Raw genomic sequence first — 22,032 nt, forward strand, 5'->3', positions numbered from 1 at the left:
GGGATCAACTAATTGCTTTTGGCACCCACACTCAAAATCCAAAACACTTCAGATCTAAAGCAGTGCCACAGTTGCATGGGAACTTAGATGCATCTCTATTGCGTGGGGTGTGAGGGGAGAAAAGAAAATAGATACACCTCCTTTGACAGTGTGGTTCAGAAACAGTGCAACACTCCTACACTAGCATTTAGCGTACTTTCGTTCAGAGTGCCCAACTGGGTCGTGGTAGCCGGCCCGTGCTCTATCTTGGTCAGCCTGAGCCTTCAATTTGGTCCCGGTCTAGCGCAACCAAATAGCCCAGCTGGCACTTTTCTACAGTTTATTTAAAAATTCATAGCTGTGGGGCATTTTCACTGTTTTACTGTTTGAAGTGTTGCACAAATACTTTACACATTTCCTCTTAAGTCTGAACGCTCTGTGCCAAGCTACCAGAGGATTAATTTAGGGTGTTTGTACCTTATCCTGTCAACAATTATGGTTGCTGCATGATCAGGGCTCAAAACCCAGTCAACTAACAACCCAATTTCTCACACCACTCAAAGTTGGCAGCCACATATGAAGGGGAGGGTCGGGGCAGAGTTATCATGGAGGCAATTGAATGCCACTACTCTGAACAGCCTGTCTGCCTGCATGCTCCCCAAAAGTCATCAAACCGGCATTCCAGAGGGCGCCGCCATAAAAATGCAAAGGGTGTCATCCTGATGCACCGTTGCCAAGAGAAAGTACTGTCACCCTACAGTCTGTAAACAAACCATTGCAGGTTCTACCCTGTGCATATGGACACCAATTAAAGAATCTGATGCAGGGTCATTGCGCCCCCGTCCTACCAGAAGAGCTTACTGCATCACAGAAGGAGCACCGTGGATGTCCAATTGCCTTGCCTGCAGCTCTGAGACTGTCACTCATTGCTGAGATCTGCTCCAGTCCATCAAACCGCCAGGTTGTGACCACTAGATGTCTTCTGTATCATAACACCAGCAGAAATCGGTAAAACTGATTGTAGTGCTTCACAGCCCTTGGAGGGAACTTACTCTGCCTCATAGCTCTACAACACTAACACAGGTTCCTAGAAAGCCTTTGTGGACCTTCCAAAACTCAGACTTTAATTTTTATTTTATTTTTATAAAGAGGAGCTTAACATTACTCAATGTTACCCATCGTAAACTGGGAATAACCAGTGCAAGTAGACAGGGACTTGGGACCCCAGACATTGCTCAGACAACACTGGAGTGCTGGCATTAAGAGGGCTGTATTGGTTTCTGTCTCATTTCTTTGTGTTTGAATATAAATACTAAAGTGAGCATATGGCTGGATATTTATTGAAGTTGCTAGATGTAGTTTGATTCTTGTGCATGTGTTCACCTTGCACCTACCTGCCCCCCTGACAAATGGGTTCTCTGCCAGATGGACTTGTTTGCTTCTCACCTCACGTTCTTATTACCATCCTTCAAGGGAAGGCTGGACCTTCGGACTCAAGCGACAGATGTGTTCTTGCAGAGGTGGCCTGGGCTGAACTCTGCTTTCCCCCTCATTCTCTAAACTACTTTGAGTAGCCCTTTAAGCCTGGCAATAGTCAGCATAATTAATCGGGATCCCTCTCCTTTGAAGGAAACCGAGTTGGTTTCCAGTATAACTGGCACTGTCTTGCAATTGCTCCCTTCTCCTTCCTTGGTTCCCGACTTTACTTCTGGACCTTCTCAGATTCCAACAGCCCATGGTCAGGATAGAACAGTTGAATCTCGTCACCTGGAGACTTTCCAGAGATGTTGGCAAGTGCCAGGACTTCTGGAACGGGCTCTCAACTTCATTGACAAGGCTAGGGCAGACCCCTCACACAAGCGCTACCAATTAGCTTGGAGACAATGGTCTAGGTGTTTTTTTTTTTTTTAACAGAGTTTGGATCCTCTGGCAGCTAGGAGAACATCCAGTGTTTCTATACATTTCAGATGAGTACACTTTACAGCATGTAGTTATTCTCCCCCCCCCCTCCGAGACGTTTCCTTAGTCCTCAGGTTTTTCATTCTGGCTTGCCAATTCTCTTAACCAGAAAGAATCTTTCTGCTAGGTTGATGTTCTTACTGTGTTTAGATTCCTGCAAACAGGTCTCGGATGTTTTGGGCTCCTGACCTAGCAGGTTGATCATTTACCCATGATGGTGTTACTTTATCTCCAAACTAAAAAAAAAAAAATTAGCAAACAGTCAGGTAATATTTCCAGCACTTCCAGGAGACAAAGAGCTCTGTAGTTCACTTCTTTAGAGTTTGAGAAAGTTACATAACCTCTTCAGAGCTCCCCTTCTGGTCCATTATTACATTCTTTATGGCATCTGCATGCACTAGTGTGGTGTCAAACAATGACGCTCGAGGCATAAGGGCTTCTGTCAGAAGCAGTGATTGACACCAATATTTTTGGAGCTAATTCGGTCCAAGGGGCCATGGCGCCAAAGTCTTTTGTGCTTGTTATTACTCAGGAGCATGCCTTGAAGTGATTATCCTCATGACAGACTGGTCGGAATTCCATGTTTAAGGAGTTCTACCATAGTCCAGTAAGTAATCCTTGTTCTTTGGCGGGTGGATAAGCTTTAAACTTGAATAACCTGAAGCCTCTGGTCCGGACATGGAATTAAATTTTTTATAGCATTCGTAAACAAGAATTTTCAATTCTATTAGGGGCTTGGAGGTGAAGATTAAGCCACCCTATATTGGTAAACAAACAATTTAATGTCATTATGATAATGATGTATTCCGTAAATGCAACTAGATTGTTGACCCCACCGATGTTAAAGTGTGAATGTTTACGTTTTTTTAATCCTGCTTCAGATCATAAGTAAGAATGAAATCAAGAATATTATTTACTAAAAAAGAAATTCCTCATAGCAGAGGAGGCACAGTTAATGCAGTTCGTTCTGTTTATAGGTTTTCATGAAGGCTGATTAGATGTTCAACATTCTAATGTGTTGTGTGGTTCATGTTGGGACTCTGGGATTTGTAGTTTTTTTTTTTTCTTCTACAAATATGGTTACATGTTTGTTACATGACTGACTTTGAATACAGCAAAGATAAGAATGCATAATCTACTCCTCCGTGTCCTTCATTGAAATGTTTGGTGCACAAATGCTATATAAAAAAAAAATAATAACTTTCACAAATTCTTATTCATGAAAGCTATTAAATGTTCAATTTTGTGAGAAACAAATGCATGGGGCTGGTCCCAGAGTGAAACAAATAAAGGGTTCTGTGTATAAAGCAAAAACAAAAAAACAAAAAAAACTGAAGTTGTAGCATGTCAAAAAAAAAAACAAAAAAAAAAGACTTCTGTACTACTTCCATGATAAGAATGTATATAGTCATAATACTGAAAAAGGAGTGGTTGATACAGTGGCAATACCCTAAGTCATGAAATTCCTTGACAATGTTTCAAATCCCCGTGCAAAAGTGTGCATTTCAGACTGTTTTCCAATTTTCTTTTTATTTTACCCAAATGATTTTTTTTTTTTTTTTTTTTTTTTAATACAAATCTCCCCCCAGCAGTTCCTGGGAGATCTGTAGCCCATTTAGTCATGCCAGAGCAGGTCAGAAATGTGGTCCCCTCCAACAAGCCCCTTCGTGTCAAAGTTTGGTGTGAAAGAAATCCCTTAATTTGTGGCATGAGAGAGGGAGTAAGATTGTGGAAGAAAAAGAAATGCATGGGTCAGTACCAGGGTTGAAATGAGTAAGGGATCTTTGTTTATTAAGAATGAAAAGCAACTATGTTTTTTGAGGCATGTAAAAGAAAAATAGGCATAGAAATAGAGGAAGGACTTCCATCCTGTTTCTATGCTACAAGGTCATTTTGCAATGGCCTTCATGGAGCAGGATGGATGGCATAGTGGTTAAACCCATGGGTTATGAATGCTTTTGAAAAAAGCATAACCCCACCCCTCAGAAACCATTTCTTTTTAATATTATTTCAATTTCTTTTTTTTTACCCAAATGACAGAAGTCCCTTTGTAAAGCACCCCTTAGATGTCAGAGATTTGTGGCCCATTAAGTAATGCCTGTGCATGTCAGCAATTTGTGACATGCTGTGGCATGTGGGGAGGGGGCAAGGTTCAGTGTGAAAGAAATTCTTCAATTTGTTGAGTGAGAGAGTAAGACTGTGGAAGGAAAAGAAAATGCATGGGGCAGTGCAAAAGTAAATGAGGGGAAGAGTTATTTGTTTATGAGCATGAAAAGCAACTGAATTGGTTGCATGTGGAAAAAATTCATGGAAATAGATGGACTTCTATACAGTCTCTATGATAAAAAGCATTTAGCCAACAGATACCATCTGTTTAAACAGTTGGTATATTGGTTAATATTGTGGATGATGATCTTTTAAGACAAGAGTTTAAACCCCATGTGGAGAAGCTTGTTTATATTCTTTTTTTTCCCTCTTTATTTAGTTTAACTAAAGGAAAGACACTTTTGAAACCACCCACTATCACTATCTGCAATTAATCAAGCATGTCAGAAATCTAGGACATGCTGTGGTATGTCACATGAGTTATGGCACATGCCATAGTGACACGTATCATATAGCAGACTTTGGCTCCAACCCTTTCTCATTTTGTAGGTAACATGAAAACAGTTTTCCAACCTGTATTTTCTCTTGTCGCGTAGGCTCTCATTATTCTAATGAGACTACTGGATTTTGAGTGGCAGAATCGCCTGCGATGTGGGACACTGAGTCCAACCCACTACAGGTGACACCTGTCGCTCCAATCCAGGTTTTGCTCCGTCTAGCTAGCAGTGCCTCATCTCTACCCAAGGGCAGGGATGATTGGGCAGCTGAGTGCTTGACATAATTGATTTCTCATGGAAGTTGTGGTCACTCCGGTCTCATCCGTTTCTCTCAGTTACATTAGTCTCACATACACAATGACAAACAGACGGTATAGGTTTCAACAATACTTTAATAAAGCGACTGCATCTTGGATAGCAAAGCATGACCTGCAATAACCAGGACGATTCAGCATGACAAGATTAAAATTGTAACAAGGAGAGTGAAGCATAGAAATAACGCTGCCATATTGTCACTACAGTCAATGGACTAATTCCTACCTTGGCTATAATAGGGCACAGTGTATTAAGCTGAAATTCTGCCCTTCCGGTTCCCCTGGGAAGACACCATCCCCCATACCTGAGAAAAGACCTGAAGTCTGCATAAGCCCCTGTAGCGAAGCATTCAGCAATCAGCATACAGTTGTGGTTCCCTGGCTGGAATCTCCCTCTAACGTGTAAGGGGCAAGGAAGTGTTTTTATAATAAAACAGCTGATGTTCTGAGATATGTCCTTACGTAAGGATGTGTGTTTTTCTGTGAATGTCCGAGACAAAACCTATATCACGTTCATCTGCAACCTATCTTATAGCCTTGAAAGAAGCACAGAGTGAGCAAGAATATCTTGTTTGAGAACACAGTGCTAGCCAAGGAAAAAACAGCTAGATAGAGTGAAATAAAACAAGACCGCAAAAGTGGCTATTGCAAGAATAATAAATTGAAGCTGAATAAAATATATCTAGGTTAAAGTGCACAGCAGGAGGCCTAGTAAGCTAAAAAGGAGTGCCTGGAGCTGTAACTAAGTTGGCTACACAACACTCAAGCAAAGCAGTGGCTGTAGAATGAAAACAAAGACCAAAAACCTTATCGATAGCTTTAAAATCCCAAATCCCACAGAATGACACCCAAAACTCTTTATCCAGCATCCAAAATGAGACCGGTTCTAAATAACGTGATGAAAAACGGAAAATCATCCTCAATCGAACTGGCAGACATTTGAAACATCCACTCTAGACTTCGACTAACACAGACTTTCAACACCAAACACGTACAAAAAAAGATTTTTTTACCGTATTTCACAGGGGTTGCTAGATGCAGTAGAGCGATGTCATTGTTATAGTTGTTGTTGGAATTGTACTCTGGGTGCATCTCAACACTTGCCACAGGTATAGTCTGTTCTCTCATTTCGTCCTGAAATAGATTATACTCCCCGACAACCACGTTCAAAGTCAGCAACTGATTGCTAGAAAACAGAAGCAACACAATTTCATACCACTAGCTCATCTTCTACCACACCTATTAGTACGTCGAGTCTAAACACTACACTGCATCTCATTCCCCTCATGGAATGAATTTGAAAGATCTTATGCATATTGATTTTTGTTTAAATAAAAACAACGATTTCAATGTAGAACTAGTTAAGAATTTCTAAACAGAGGAACGACTCAAACATAGGGGTCAAGTAGATTCATTTAAAGAAATGGTATGTGCCAACAAGAGCGTGCATAAATTGCAAAAAAAAAAAAAGTGATATGCTAGAGTATGAGCATATCACTTCGTCTTTTAGAAATAAAACTTCATTTAGAAAAATTCCAATCTTCCCATCAAACTAACATTTCCATTTTTGAGAACATTCGTTTTGGTGACTTAAAATATTTCATGATTTTTGCATTAGTTTCACAAACTTATTTCAGTATGTTTGATTCTTGTTTGAGTTTCAAACCATAGACATTGCTTAGGCCGGGGTCCCCGTTTTCAACTAGTAATTCACTGGGGGTCCACAGAAGTCAAAAGGTCAAGAACTGCAGGATTGAACAAGTTCCCAATCTAGAGATCACTATAACTCTTTCTGGTGAATAGGATCCATCTGCAGAGTGATGACGCAGAAATGAAGGTTTTACATTTATTAGCGCATAAACGTAGTGTGAAATAATCATGTGTGACTTTAACCGAACTAATAAAGATTGTACGGGGACAAAATGTGCCCTCAGAGTAGTTTGCCAACATTTATAAGCATGCTTTATATAACGTGATGTATTAGAATTGCACTAATCCGACATAATCATAAACGTGTGCTACGATTTGCTTGTTTGAAATGTTTTAGCTTAGCATTACTTTAGTGGAGGCTTCGGCCTAGTTGCCTGGTCTCACGGTTTAGATGCTCGTATTTTTCCAATGTGCTATTAAACGTGTATTTTTGCTTGAAGCTGTACTTTTCCACTGAGATCGTTCACATGCTTATCTTAAGGTTTCGTTCCAGCCTGGCATTTTTCTCTTTGCTCCAAGGTCAATCTGCAGGTGCGGACAATGGAAGCTCTGAAAATGAGTTAATTGGTATAAAATGTTGCAACTTGCGTACCCGTCTCCAAGGATAATGTATGCTTAAGTAAAAGCTTGAGAACTGTTGTTTTTGATTGGACAATTTGAAGCCAACCTATGAACCCTCCAATGGAAGACCCTACTGGATTTGAACTGTTGTCTATTTAAACCAGGTGTACGAGAAGAAATTAGCCATTACCATCTTTTACCCGACATTGCACCCATTGCGCCATTTTGCAGCTATTATGGCCCACCTTGCTGCGACGCCATTTTGAAAGAGACTTTGATGCTTTCTCTAATCGAGAGAAAGAGACATTAAATTATTCTTACCCTAGAGACTTTAACTTTGATTTGTCCCTTTGCATGAAGTAGTAGTTTACCTTGCCGCCGTGAGGCAACTGCCCCGTCCACCTTGCCCCCTTGCCCCGTCCCATGCTGATCGAGAAACGGTACCTGTGAGACGAAGACTTCCTTGTATGCTGATCGTAATTGGTAAATATGAAAGGAAATTGTAAAATTGCATTCTGTTTCTTTTAGGTAACCAACTGCTGATTTTTGATAAGATCCCTAGCTAGGAGTTTTCCAAATTTATGTTGCTAAATTGTTTTTGCATGAAGTCCCACATGCCAATGCTAATTTGAGGTTAGATGAGGATTCCTTTTGTTGCACGATGCAATTTGAGACCTTGTTATGCTGACTAAATGTATGCAATAAATTCATTACAGATTATAGTATTAGTGATTTGCATTGCTATTATCGAATGCCTTGTAATTCAAATGCTGCATAGATTGCATCTTTTCCGCCGTTATGGACAGCTATTAATGTTCATTTATGTTTATCATTTGGTGTTGACACATCTATATTGTGCTAGCTTTGTTAATATAGGGAAATAAATTCACTAACTTTGAATAAACTGATGTGGTTATTCCTGACTGAAAGGTCAGGGTTCGCCGAAATGTATTCTGGATTAATTGTTAAGTGTTATGTTGATCAAGGTACTGCTTATGTTTGTTATTTATTATCAATTACATTAAGTTGGCTGGTCTCGGGTGAAGAGAGTCCCACTTAGCCAAAAGATTCATCGACCTAAAGAGCGTCCAAAATACAGGTAAATTATCAGTACGGATCACTCTATCAAGAGTCATCTACTTTAGACTATCAAGGCCAGAATAGATCTTGAGATTTAAAACCACATTTCTCTTCTATGCCAATAGGTGGCACTGCAGTGCATAACTTCATTCTGCCCCGGAAGTGCTGTTCGAGCTGCATACAAGCTCCACACCTGCTCTTCGACGACAGTAGTTTTCTGGGCTCTGTCTGCAGTAGATGCAAAACCCAAATATGATCAGAAATACCAGTGTACAGATCTCTAGAATGGGACCTTTTTCAATGAAGAAAGATCATTTCACAGGACTGGGAGGTTGGTGAGGAAGCTCCTACTAGTTAGAATGTCCACCAGAAGTGTTCTTGAAGTAAAGCGTTTCTGATGAAAGTTTCCAACTGCAGATTCCTCACATTAAGAATAGGTACCAAAACCCTACAACTTGGACTTCAAGGTGGTGGGTCTGTGGAATGGCCCAGGCCAAAAAGTACTGGAGGACTGAACCAGCAAAATGCCCTTCCCATTAGAACGGTCTGTCAAAGCAGCAGTGCTTCGTGAATGTGTGTACTAACACCCATATTGCATTTTGACATAACAGGCACTCTGCATGCCAATGCAGGGTACCAACTTCAGCCCCGGTGGAGCGATCCCTCAGTTCTTCCAGAGGCTGCTTCTTGGCCAATGCACAGTAGGTTATGATGCAGAGTACTAGCCACTTTGACTGAATCATTTTTTGGCACTGCCTTGCCTTTTACTGCCCCAGATAACCTCACATAGATGATCATCCACTCTGTGCACTGTTACGCAATCAATATAAAAATTCAGAGCTCTTGAGGGCCTGCCGGTAAGTCTCTCCTTGTTATAGGGATGAAATTGAGCTTAGAACCTTGGAAAGGTGATGGCATGCCCAACATTAAAGTGTCACAACTTTAGGTAAAAAGTCTGCTCTGATCCTTAACTGTCTGGGGAAAAGCAGGTGTAGTGCAGCTGCACTGAAGCTCACTCATGGGCTAAGCTGACGTTTTGGCAACACGAAACAGTTCTCAGAATTAGGAGACTTAGAGGGTAGCTGTGCATTGGTTCAAACGGGGTGCACGAGGAAAGTGTGGACCAAATTAGTTAACTATTGTGGTATTACAATGGGTTTATGAGGGGTGAAAGGCGTGCACTGTCAAACCTTTTAGAAACCTCATCACAAAAGGAGACCCTTTTATAGTGCTGATGGGCCAAAAACAAGACAGACAGATGTGTCTGAAGAGAGTCGGTAGCGCAGGTGCCACACCACCTCAAGAATTTGTCCCAGCACCCTGTAGTGTAGCTCTCCAGATTGCTGAGCTCAAACTCCCTATTTGCAGATAGAGCCACAGGCACACAGTGTCAGGAAGAATGGGAATGATTTTGGAAAAGGTAAAAAAAAATGGCCAAATTGTAGCAGTATTTAAAAAAGTAAAATCTAGTATCATAATATTTATACCGAAATGTATGTATTATACAAATCACTATGGCACTGCACAAGCAAAAATGATCAAAAACCAACACTGCCACCAATGTGAGAAATTGGGTTGTTGGTTGAGGAGCCCAGCCAGTACCAGATCCTGGGTGAAACATCCCACACTTGACCATAAGATCAGCTGTAAACCTGGAATGGGTTCTATCAATCCCCAGAGTTTAAGTTGCAAAACCCCAGTTCCCTTTGTGGGAGTCCAAAGGGTCAGGGCAAAGGAGGAGGAACCCTGGCAGAAACAAGGGGATCATGCCCACCTAGATATCCTGCCAGTCATGCAACGGGATGGGGTGGTATAACCCAGGGACCATAATGTTTACATTGTGGTAAATGGGGACAGCACTGTCCCCAGAAGGAAGCTTCTGCTGAGCCTAAGGAAATAGGGTATAGTCAACATAGGGTTTTGTGCACTGGGGAAAAAAAAAAAAAAAAAACTAAGTATGGGAAGTGATACACAAATGGTAAACCGGTTCATGCCCTATTGGACACAGTGTCAACTATGCTGTAATCAGTGGTGAGCTTATCTCTCCATTCGGATCAGGTCAGGAATGTATGTTCAGGTGACCTTTATACACAGAGAAAAAAACCTATACCCTAGTGGACGCTCTACTAGATGTGGAAGAAGGACCCCCCCCCTCTTCCCCCACCAAAACTAAGGAAGGTGGCAGTGGTACCTACCCTTCTTGAAGGAGCAATTTTAGGTTAAGGCTTACCTCACTTTGTTAGGTCAAATTACACAGATACTGATCAATCACTTCCAATAAACTGGGTACAGGAAGCTCCCTTCAGTGAGGTAGAACTGAACACTCCAGAACCCCAGCAGCAAAATAATGGAAAAAGACACTTTCACGCAAATCCATCTATTGTAAGTGTTTGTGTCCTTTTTCCCTCAGAAGTCCTGTAGACTCCTCCTCGGAGCTTCTGGTCAGCCTGAGGAGAGGATGACTCACTGGTGCATTCTTTGGAACAAGCCACAGAACTAAATCCCAAACAAGTAGGCCAATGTTTGTTTTTGAATAAGGGACTGTTGCATAAACTAACCAAAAATGGTGAGAGGGACACTGAACAACTAGTGGTACCCCAGTCCTTCCGGGAACAAGTGTTACATCTTGCCCACAAATTTTGAAATATCTATTGGATAGGTTCTAATGGAAGGGGTGTATAAAGCGGTGGCCAATTCTGTTCCTCCTGTCCTGGCTGTCAGCTAGTAAATCTTGCAGGGATTGCCAAGTCACCCATATGGCCCCTACTCATTACTCTGTTTCCCTTTAAGAGGGTGGGAATGAATCTTGTAGACCCCTCCTGCTCTGGGCCACCAATATGTTCTGGTTTTGGTGGACAATGCTCAAAAAGATAGAAGGGTACCCCATTAGTGATTGGGTTCATTTTCCACTAGTCCCTAACAGGAAAATAAGTCCCAAGGTTCCCGGTATGGAATCCCAGTGGTCCCTGAGGATGGGAAACCTCAGAACTCCTAGTCACATTAAAACACTAAACAATAATATCCTGTGTCAATGCAAAACAATATATAGTTAATTCAAACAAACATGATTATTCATAATGAAAGATCAAACAAAATGTGCATATAACATGATGTAACTTTGTTGTGCACCCTGGACGAAATATCTTAAAAGAAACCACACATACACTCATACTGTATCATTAAAGACCTATTAAAAAGAAACAACGAGTGCTAAATATATAATGTGAAGCCAAACCTAGCTGGTAGAAAGAGCAAAAGGCATAGTAAAATGTACACTTATCTTATACCCAGCCTCTTCATTTGTGAACTATTACATAACAAAACATGTTTTCAATCACAGTCTCAAAATCAGCTGATAGAAAAAGGGCCAATATACAAGGTCTTCTGGATTCAGAGCATAACTTAAAGCCCTTTTCCTAGATAACAGCAAAATTCTTGTTGGCTCCAAGTCTTTAATTTCTCCTCATTGCAGATCAGCAGTATAAAAGAGCCACAAAGGACTCTTTCTGATAGCCACAACCGATGTTAGTTTTGTGGATAGAAATGCCGACGTACGTTTCAGTGGAAGCGCGACCAAAAGCGATCTCCCACCTTCTTCAGGGCACTGGCCTTTGTATTTAGAAGCATAGGTCCAGGGAGAAATTTATAAAAATATATGTCTTTCTGCAAAAAACATAATGAATATATCTGAAGTCCTGAGAACCCATCCTCAACATTCTACACACTGACAAAAACAAGTGACAAACATAAAACAAAAATGATCAACTAAGATAGAGAAAGAAAAAATGAGAAAGTAATCAACGGCCCAAAGATTAAAAAGTAAGAAAAAAAAGAATAAATAAATTTAGTATTAGATCTGAGGTCCACAGAATAATGAATTTTTTATTTTTTAAAAAGACATGTAGTATATAGTATAGAGCGTCAGTGTAGTGTAGGAATTAGCATAACAAAACTAGATATCACCGTGCTCCTAAAACATGCATTACCAGCTTGTATTTGTGTTCCTTTTTTAGAATTGTTATTGTCCCTCATGGTATTGTACAGATGGACACAGCACTATTACCTCAATGGTTGTCAGACATGTGACATATTCCAATGCTATTTAAGGCATGAAAAGCCAGTTCAAATATCATGAAGGACGGAATCTATAGTAAAAAGAGAAAGCGAACGCGCTATCTCTCTCCAAGAGTAGCAGCAAATCCAGAGTCCCACCCAATCATCTATTTAACTGTTTAGATTTATCAAAGCAGCAAATATATGGCGAGGGAAAATCATGTATTCCAAACAGGAGAAGTCCTACCTGATAAAAGTGTTGAATAGGGCGTTGGAAAATTTCTCAGAATGGCGTCACGAGTGCGAGCGGAGTAGATTTAGTGCACACTGGTGTGGAAAACACAACCACTGCAATGTCCAGTGTAGGTTTCCTCCCAGCAATGCGCCGATATGGAGAAAGGACCCCGCATGGAGTCCGACAATCTCCAGTGATGTTGGTACCAAAACCTAATGGCAGTTTGAGATTCCGCATGGATTTCCAACAGTTAAATACTCTAGTTTTAACATGTACCCCATGCCCCGGGTGGATAAGCTGGTGGAGAAGATAGGTGGGGCAAGAGTAATGTCTACTCTAGGTCTCACTGAGGGATACTGGCAGATACCCCTTTGTAGGAAAGTACCCTCTTTTTGGCAGGTTCTCCCCCCAATTTCTGCCTGATGTCAGTGTTTGACTGTTCACTAGGATCCTGCTAATCAGGACCCCAGTGATTATGCTCTCCCCCTCTACATTTTGTCACTGCATACAGGTAACGCAGTATTTCACCCCAAATTGGCATACTGGTCCCCCTTTATAAGTCCCAAGTATATGGTACTTGGGTACCTAGGCAGTGGGGTTTAAGGGGGATCCCTATGGGCTGCAGCATTTGTTTTGCCACCCATAGGGAGCCCATGCAAAGGCGTCTACCGGACTGCCTTTGCAGCCTGTGTGAAATGGTGCATGCACCCTTTCACTGCTGTTTACACTGCACCAGGTCACTTATAAGTCACCCATATTGCAGGCCTTCTAGCCCTGGAGGCTGGGTGCAGAGTACCCGTGTGCGAGGGCACCCCTGCACTAGCAGAGGTGCCCCACGACATCCAGGCCCATTTTCCTGGACCTCACGAGTGCGGGGACGCCATTTTACAAGTGCACTGGACATAGGTCACTATGTCCAACTTCAAAATGGTAACTCCAAATTGGTATCAAACATGTTGGAATCATACCCCAAGGCTTTTGCAAGCATTGGTTGTATGATTCCATGCACTCTGGGGGCTCCTTGAAGGACCCCCAGTACTGCCATTCGAGCCTTCTGAGATTTTCCAGGCAGCCCTAGCTGCTGCCACCTTTGACAGGTTTCTGCCTTCCTGTTGCTCAAGCAGCTCGAGCCCAGGAAGGCAGAAGAAAGCAGTTCCTTTGAAAGAGGGGTGTTAAATCCTCTCCCTTTGGAAATAGGTGTTACAGGCATGGGAGGGTAGCCTCCGAGAGCCTCTGGAAATGCTTTGAAGGGCACAGGTGGTGCCCTTCTTGCATAATCCAGTCTACATCAGTTCAGGGACCCCCAGTCCTTGCTCTGGCGTGAAACTGGACAAAGGAAAGGGGAGGGACCACTCCCCTATCCATCACCACCCCAGAGGTGGTGAACAGAGCTCCTCCAGATTGTCCCTGGGTTTTACCATCTTGGATTCCAAGTTGGAAGGGCACTCTGGGAGCATTAGAGTAGCCAGTGCTGGGAGGTAACGTCGGAGCCCTCCCCTGATAGGTGCTTACCTGTGTAGCTGACAAATCCCCCTTTCAGGGCTATTTAGGGTCTCTCTTGGGTGGTTCTTCAGATTCAGATTGCAAGACTCCAGCAGGAATCCTCTGCATCCTTTTCTTCATCTTACCAAAGAAACTGCATCTTGACCCTCCAGGAACTCTACAAACTGCAACAAAGAAGAAAAGATTACTTCTGCAACATTGTAGCTTCCCCTCCTGCCAGCGGCTGCAACTGTTTCTAGGTCTTGCATCCTCCGAGGACTGCCAGTCTTCAGCCTGCACCAGAAGACCGAAGGAATCTCCCTTGAAGGAAAGAGTCACTTCCCTGCTTCAGCAGCACCACTCTGCAGTAACTGGTGGCTTGGGTCCCCTCTCCTGAAGGAGTGCGTGGATCCAGCAACACGGGTGGTGGACTCAAGTGGTCCCAACGGTTCAGATGTCCAACTTTGGTGGAGGTAAGGGCTTGCCTCTCCACACAAGACCGTATCCCTGTGCACTGCGTGTTTTGCAGTTGCCAAGACTTGCTTGCATCCTTCCACAAAGTTCTTTGTGCACCGTGCAGCTCCGGCCCCCAGCACTCACTGCAGTGCACAGCTTCCAGAGTGGTTCTCCGGCAGTGTGAGATCCCTTTGTGTAGTGCTGTGTGAGCCTCCTTTTGCACCTTCGTTGTCCCCATGCTGTGGGGCTCCTGTGCACGCTGGCTGGTCTTCTGAGGGCTCTCCGAGTTGCTGAGAGCCCACCTCTGACCCCCCCCTCCTGGGTAAAGTCCACCAGGTCCCTCCTGGTCCCAGGCAGTGCCATTTTCCTCTAACTGCGAGCTTTGTGTGTGCCAAGGCTCGCAGTTCGAGGAATCCAGTGACGCAAACTAGACTGCAATTATCCATCCGGTGTGACATCTGCACCAACCAGGAACCCGCATCAGTTTTCTTGGGTGCAGTACTGACTGTTCTTCACTGGTGGTTCTTCTTTTGCACCTTTATCCGGGTTAGCAGGTGCTCCTGTTCTCCCTGGACTCTTCAGTGTTTCTTGGATTTGGTTCCCTTCTTCCACAGGTCTTCAGGTCCAGGAATTCATGGTTGGCTTCTTGCAGTCTCTTCTGGTTCTTGCATAATCTTCTTTCTTGTGTTCTTGTGTGTTCTGGGAAAGTTACTGCGATTTACTCCTGCTTTCCTATGGAGTAGGGTCCATTACTTACCTTTGGTGTTTTCTAATACTCCCAGTGCCCCTCTACACACTACACTTGCCTAGGTGGGAAACAGGCTTTCACATTCCACTTTCTTAGTAAATGGTTTGTGTTCCCTTTAGGCCAGTGACTGCTTAGAAGATTAAATATTAACAGATCAGGTCTCCCAGCTTTCAGTAATGACTCAAGGGGGGGGTCCCCGGATTCCAATAATGATTCAGGTGGGGTCCCTGGGTTTCAGTAATAACGTGGGGGTCCACAGAAGTTAAAATGTTGGGAACTGCTGCTCTAGGCCTATTTAACTACTGTGATTTTCACTATTTGCACTGTTTTCTAAGTTTTTACAGCTATTTCTGCATACTAGTGTATGTATTTTGTGCATTACTTGCCTCCTAAGGGAGTATAGTCTATGGTAGGTTTAGCATTTGTGTCACCAAAATAAAGTACCTTTATTTTTGTAACTGAGTATTTTTTTCCATATGTGTGAGTACTGTGACTACACTGGTATTGCGTGAGCTTTGAAGGTCTCCTGGTTAGGCCTTGGCTGCTCATCCACACTACCCCTAGAGAGCCTAGCATTTAGACACTGACTATATTTCACTAATAAGGGATCACTGGACCTGGTATAAGGTGTAATTATCTTTGGTACCCACTACAAACCAGGCCAGCCTCATACACCCTGGAGCCCCAAGGTAGACAAAAAAAAGACTGCTTTTGCTACCCCCTAGGGTCTTGATCAATTCAAGGTTTTGCCTTCTGGCCTTCATGGCACACTGCAACCTTCCAATGCCAGATGGGCAGCTTTCTTGGTAAACACACCACATATGATGGGGCCTACTTGGATGACATTGCGGTATGTAGTTCAAACTGGGATACCCACCTAACACCTAGAGATGGTCCTAATGACACTATTAGAAGCAGAGCTTACTCTGAATACCAAGAAAATAATGCTTGCCACTAACCACACTGACTATTTGGATACATCCACAGTGGGGTCATATAAGCCCATATAAATAAGTTCGAAGCAATACAGCAGATTCCACATCCCGTCACCAAGATCAGGTCCTTCTTGGCACTAGTGGGTTATCATCAATGATTTGTATCACCATTTTTGGAAATAGCTAGTCAGCTCAAAGCCTAACTGCCAAACACAGTGGAAAATGGGTTAGTCTCATGAACAAGAACACAACTTCACTCATTTGAATGACTTGTTTTGTAGCACTCCCCTCCGTCTACCCTGACTTTGATAAACCTTTTGTACTTCAGATTGATGCTTTGGGTCGTGGATTAGGGGCAGTACTGTCACAACCAGACTTGAGAGGAGAGTTATGTCCTGTGCTATATTTCAGTCTCAAACTGTTGCCAGAGATCTACACTACATCATCGTCGAGAAGGAGTGCTATACCATCAAATGGGCCATTGAGGCCCTTCAGTACTATCTCCTGGGTCACATCTATCTATTAACTGATCATGCTCCCCTCACATGGTTGGCCCAGAACAAAGATACACCCCTATGGCCCTGTGTTGGTTTATGGCCTTTCCCTTTTCAGACCTTCCACGTGCCTGGCAAACTCCGAGAATGTAGATTTCCTTTCACGCCGTCCTGTGACTAAATGAACCTCACGTCCATTCCTGGAAGGGAGGCAATGTGATGAGGTCACCATGGAAGCCAGGGACTCTAAGATGGACGCTGCAATACCCCAGCTGTTGCTGGACTCTGCACACTAGATGGCCACAACAGCATCACATGCTGAGGTCACCACCTTCGAGAAGTAACAGCAGTGAGACAGAGTCATTAGATTTGGGAGGAGAATGCAAGGCAGGACAACAGGAAGCAAGACAATGTGCCGTAGGAGAAGTCCAGACCACAGGCAGCCAGTGAGGGGGGGGGGGGGGGGGGGGGAACGCCAGTCTTAACTCAATCGGGGGGAGGGGGGGGGGGGAAGAGGGAAAAGGACCATGACATGGGAGACTGCATTACTACTCCTCACCCCGGGGTACCGGGACACAGGAGGGTGTTATGGGCCTTGACGCCAGGGCCCGAAGGCAAGAACCAGGAAGGGGTATACAAAGGTGGTGGACAGGGATTTGGCCACACACCAGGCATATGTGAGAAATTCAGCACTTTGTTATAGTCAGAAGTTCACTACAGAGCATAGTGAGGGGCACATTAGAAAACCGGGCATACCACCTCTGTGGTAATTATGATTGATTCCCGCTTTGTGATTTCCTTGAGGGCCATGTTACTCCTGCACCTGATCCTATAAAGAAGAAAGACTGAACTTGGAGTGACACCTAGGAAGAGGAGATAACAAATCTGCCTTGGGAGACCCAGAGAACGAAGAAAATTCTGACCTACAAACCTTTCCTACTATATAGAATAAATATCACTATCAATAGCTTCCAACTCCGTGCCCCTCTACCTAGGTCCTGAAGGGTAGGACAGACAGAGGGTGGGGGGGTGACCCTAAATGCCACAGTCATCTTGATGTAATCAGAACTAATACCGAAAGGATTTTCTTTATGAAATTATAAAAATGAGGGTCTGATTCCCATAGAAATTCTGATTAGTGCTCTAAAAAAACCTAAACTGATGACATTTTCTGAATTCTGAAATAGCAACAAAGAACTTTTAAATTATTTGATATCTTGGTGTTTTATTATCCAGTTGAGCACTTCATTATATGTTACACTTGGGGCGGGGGGAGAGAATGTGGCATTACAGTCAGCATGGATGACTTTGCAACTGGGGAACCAGGTTCGAGTTTGAGTCAGCAGGACATACTTTCTCCATGCATTGAACCACAATGAATGTGTCCTTAAGTAATGTAACTGATGCTCATGTAAAACACTTCAACACCTTCATGTCAATTCTGCACTGCATGAAACTGCAAAAAAAAATTAAATATATATATATATATATATATATATATTTAAGTGTTTATCACACCTCTTTTGGGCTATACTTTGGCTACATTTGGGTTCTTTATTCTCAGGTAGCCCTCTGGTTTGACTTATTTGTTAAGACGCTCCACAATTTACTCATGTACTGCAGTATCATTAGGAAATGATTTAAGTTTTCCACTTACATTCCATCAAGATGGCATTCAGATGTGCCAGACATTTGGCATAAAATCAGAATGTTAGAACTCTAGTTGCTAATTAGAACACTGTAGTAAAGATGCTGATCACAAGGGAGTTAACTGGCAGTCTGCTGCCGTTGAAAGTGCGAAACATTCTAAAGAAATAGAAGAGGAATGTGTTTGAGAACTCACTCAAAACATGCTAATTTTTCTTTCTGCAGCACTTAAACATAATTTCTGTGACAAAACAAACCCTCATTATGTTACTTTCTAAATTAAATGTTTTATGTTTTACCTGTTTGATTCAGTCAAGATGGCTTCAGATGTGCCACACTTTTGTCATAAGTAACATCTGCTGGTGCGTTAGTTGGAAAGAACTCTTGGGGGCTGCAGTAGAACACAAGAGTATCTACTGACAGGCTAGGCCTGTTGGAAGTACATGTTTTACTGAGAATGCCAGACTTAATTCCAATATGGCTGAGAAAGTTAGTGTGAATTTACAAAAAAATATGCTCTCATTTTAGCTTCTGGAGCACCTTTCATAACAGCTATGGGAAAGTCATAAGGAAACAGAAACCGTTTCTCAAACATGATTCATGAAATCCAAACAGGAGGCTTCTTTCAAATATATTTTAACTAAAATCTGTTATCACCCTTTTAACCCCTTTGCTGCCAGGCCTTTTCCCCCCCTCAGGTGCTATGCCTTTTTTTTTTTTTTTTTTAAGCTATTTGGGGAGTTCGCGCTTAGGCCCTCATAGCTTTTAGCCCATATAAGCTACCAATGCCAAATTTGCATCCTTTCCCCCCCCCCCCCCCCAACATCCTAGGGATTCTAGGAGGTACCCAGAGTTTGTGGGTTCACCTGGAGGAAACTAAGGAATTAGCCAAAATACAGCAGAATTCATTAACAAAAAAATAAAATAACAAAAAAATAACGGGGGGGGGGGGGGGGAGGAGGGAGGGCTGCAGAAGGCAGCTTGTGGAGTTTTCCCTGAAAATGGCAGCAACAAAGGGTTTTCTGTGCTAAAAATCACCATCTTCACAGATTTCAGGAACAGGCAGACCTGAATCAGAAAACCACATTTTTCGACTCAATTGTGGCATTTTACTGGGCCATACCCCATTTTTACTATTTTTGTGATTTTAACCTCCTTTCAGTTAGTGACAGAAATGTGTGAAACTAATGCTGGATCCCGGACAGCTAACCATTTCCGAAAAGTAGAAATAATTCTGAATTCAGCCAAGGGGTCATTGATATATATATATATTAAATAAAATAAAAAAAAAATAAAGAGAGAGGGAGGGGAGAGGGGAGGAGAGGGGAGGAGAGGGGGGAGAGGGGAGGAGAGGGGGGAGAGGGGAGGAGAGGGAGGAGAGGGAGGAGAGGGAGGAGAGGGAGGAGAGGGAGGAGAGGGAGGAGAGGGAGGAGAGGGAGGAGAGGGAGGAGAGGGGAGAGGGGAGAGGGGAGAGGGGAGAGGGGAGAGGGGAGAGGGGAGAGGGGAGAGGGGAGAGGGGAGAGGGGAGAGGGGAGAGGGGAGAGGGGAGAGGGGAGAGGGGAGAGGGGAGAGGGGAGAGGGGAGAGGGGAGAGGGGAGAGGGGAGAGGGGAGAGGGGAGAGGGGAGAGGGGAGAGGGGAGAGGGGAGAGGGGAGAGGGGAGGGGGGAGGGGGGAGGGGGGAGGGGGGAGGGGGGGGCAGAGAGAGAGGGGGCAGAGAGAGAGAGGGGGCAGAGAGAGAGAGGGGGGCAGAGAGAGAGAGGGGGCAGAGAGAGAGAGGGGGCAGAGAGAGAGAGGGGGCAGAGAGAGAGAGGGGGGCAGAGAGAGAGAGGGGGCAGAGATAGAGAGGGGGCAGAGATAGAGAGGGGGCAGAGATAGAGAGGGTGCAGAGATAGAGAGGGGGCAGAGATAGAGAGGGGGCAGAGAGAGAGAGGGGGCAGAGAGAGAGAGGGGGCAGAGAGAGAGAGGGGGGCAGAGAGAGAGAGGGGGCAGAGATAGAGAGGGGGCAGAGAGAGAGAGGGGGCAGAGATAGAGAGGGGGCAGAGAGAGAGAGGGGGCAGAGATAGAGAGGGGCAGAGATAGAGAGATAGAGAGGGGGAGAAATAGAGAGATAGAGAGGGGGAGAAATAGAGAGATAGAGAGGGGGAGAGAGAGAGATAGAGAGGGGGAGAGAGAGAGATAGAGAGGGGGAGAGAGAGAGGGGGAGAGAGAGAGGGGGAGAGATAGAGAGGGGGAGAGATAGAGAGGGGGAGAGATAGAGAGATAGAGAGATAGAGAGGGGGAGAAATAGAGAGATGGAGAGGGGGAGAGAGAGATTGAGAGGGGGAGAGATAGAGAGATGGAGGGGGAGAGATCGAGAGATGGAGATGGAAAAGCCATTTCTCTCCACGTTTTCTCCTATAACGTTTTCTAGCTATGGCATTTTTAAAAAAAATAAATATACTGTTACGTCTGCTGGACTCTTCTGGCTGCGGGGATATATAGGGCTTGTAGGCTCATCAAGATCCCTAGCTACCCAGAGCCAATAAAGGAGCTGCACCTTGCAATGGCTTTTCATTGTATACAGCAATTCATTTGGTGAAATATAAACAGTGAAAAATAGGTATCAAGAAAACCTTTCTATTTCCAAAATGGGCACAAGATAAGGTGTTCAGAAGCAGTGGTTATTTGCACATCTCTGAATTCCAGGTTCCCCATACTAGCATGTGAATTACAGGGCATTTCTCAAATAGACAAAAAAAAAAAAATCTACACACTTTTCTTACATTAGGAAGGAAAAAAATGTAGGGAAAGAAGAGGGTCAATAACACTTACTTCTCTCTTGTGTTCTCTCCCCCCCCCCCCCCCCCCCCCCCCAGTCTCCCAATAAAAATGGTACCTCGCTTGTTTGGGTAGGCCGAATGCCTGCAACAGGAAACTCACCATGGACACATCATATTTTCACATTGAAATCGGACATGTTTTTTGGCCTCTAACTCAGCAGGCACCTAGGGAAACCTCCAAAACCTGTGTATTTTTGGAAACTAGAGACCTAGAAGAATCCAGGATGGGATGATTTGCGGGGCTCAAAATTCAGAGAGGACACGAGGACACACACACACACACCTTTCCTCAAATGTTGGTGACAGAAAATTCTGGAATCTGAGAGGAGCTGCAAGTTTTCTTCCACCCAGCATTCCTCTAAGTCTCCTGATGAAGATGGTACCTTACTTGTGTGGGTAGGCCTAGTGCACGCGACAGGAAATGCCCCAAAACACTAGGTGGACACATCAAAATTACCAAATTCATAATTACCTGTTTATGCAAGGGGGGTGACCTGCATTTTTGCTCCTGGGCTCATGCGGCCATCTAGGGAAACCTACCAAACCCAGACTTTTCTGAAAACTAGACACCCGAGTGAGTCCAGGGAAGTGTATCTTGCCTGGATCCCTCAGTTTATTTCTTACCCAGAATCCCAAGCAAACCTCAAGTTTCGCTAAGAAGAAAAAAAAAAAAAATTCCCACAATCGTGTGGGATCACCACACCGGCACACATTTCCTACCACCCAACGTTCTCCATCAGTCTCCCGCTAAACATGATACCTCACTTGTGTAGGTTGGCCATGTGCCTGTGACAGGGAAGAGCCAAAAACATGCCAAAATTAAGGGGGAACCAAAGCGGGTCCAAAAGGACAGTTTGAAAGGAAAAACGTTTTTAGGCTGACAAGTGGGGCATAATTTGTTATCGGTATAGATGCGACATTGCTGGGTGGATACGAATTTGGTGGATTCCTGCAGAT

At 43.8% G+C, this 22,032-nt stretch overlaps 1 protein-coding gene across 2 annotated transcripts in view; it reads right to left on the minus strand.

Annotated features, from left to right (window-relative positions):
* OVCH1 (ovochymase 1) overlaps positions 1 to 22,032 on the minus strand; it is a 1,177,845-nt gene that overhangs the window by 1,037,016 nt on the left and 118,797 nt on the right. For both annotated transcript variants that reach the window (XM_069228188.1, XM_069228187.1), the window contains exon 5: positions 5,869 to 6,041. In XM_069228188.1, the coding sequence (XP_069084289.1) occupies positions 5,869 to 6,041 (173 nt within the window). The remainder of the gene's footprint in view (positions 1 to 5,868; positions 6,042 to 22,032) is intronic.

The sequence above is a fragment of the Pleurodeles waltl genome, chromosome 4_1 (genome assembly GCF_031143425.1).
Source record: "Pleurodeles waltl isolate 20211129_DDA chromosome 4_1, aPleWal1.hap1.20221129, whole genome shotgun sequence".
NCBI classification, from domain to species: Eukaryota; Metazoa; Chordata; class Amphibia; order Caudata; family Salamandridae; genus Pleurodeles; species Pleurodeles waltl.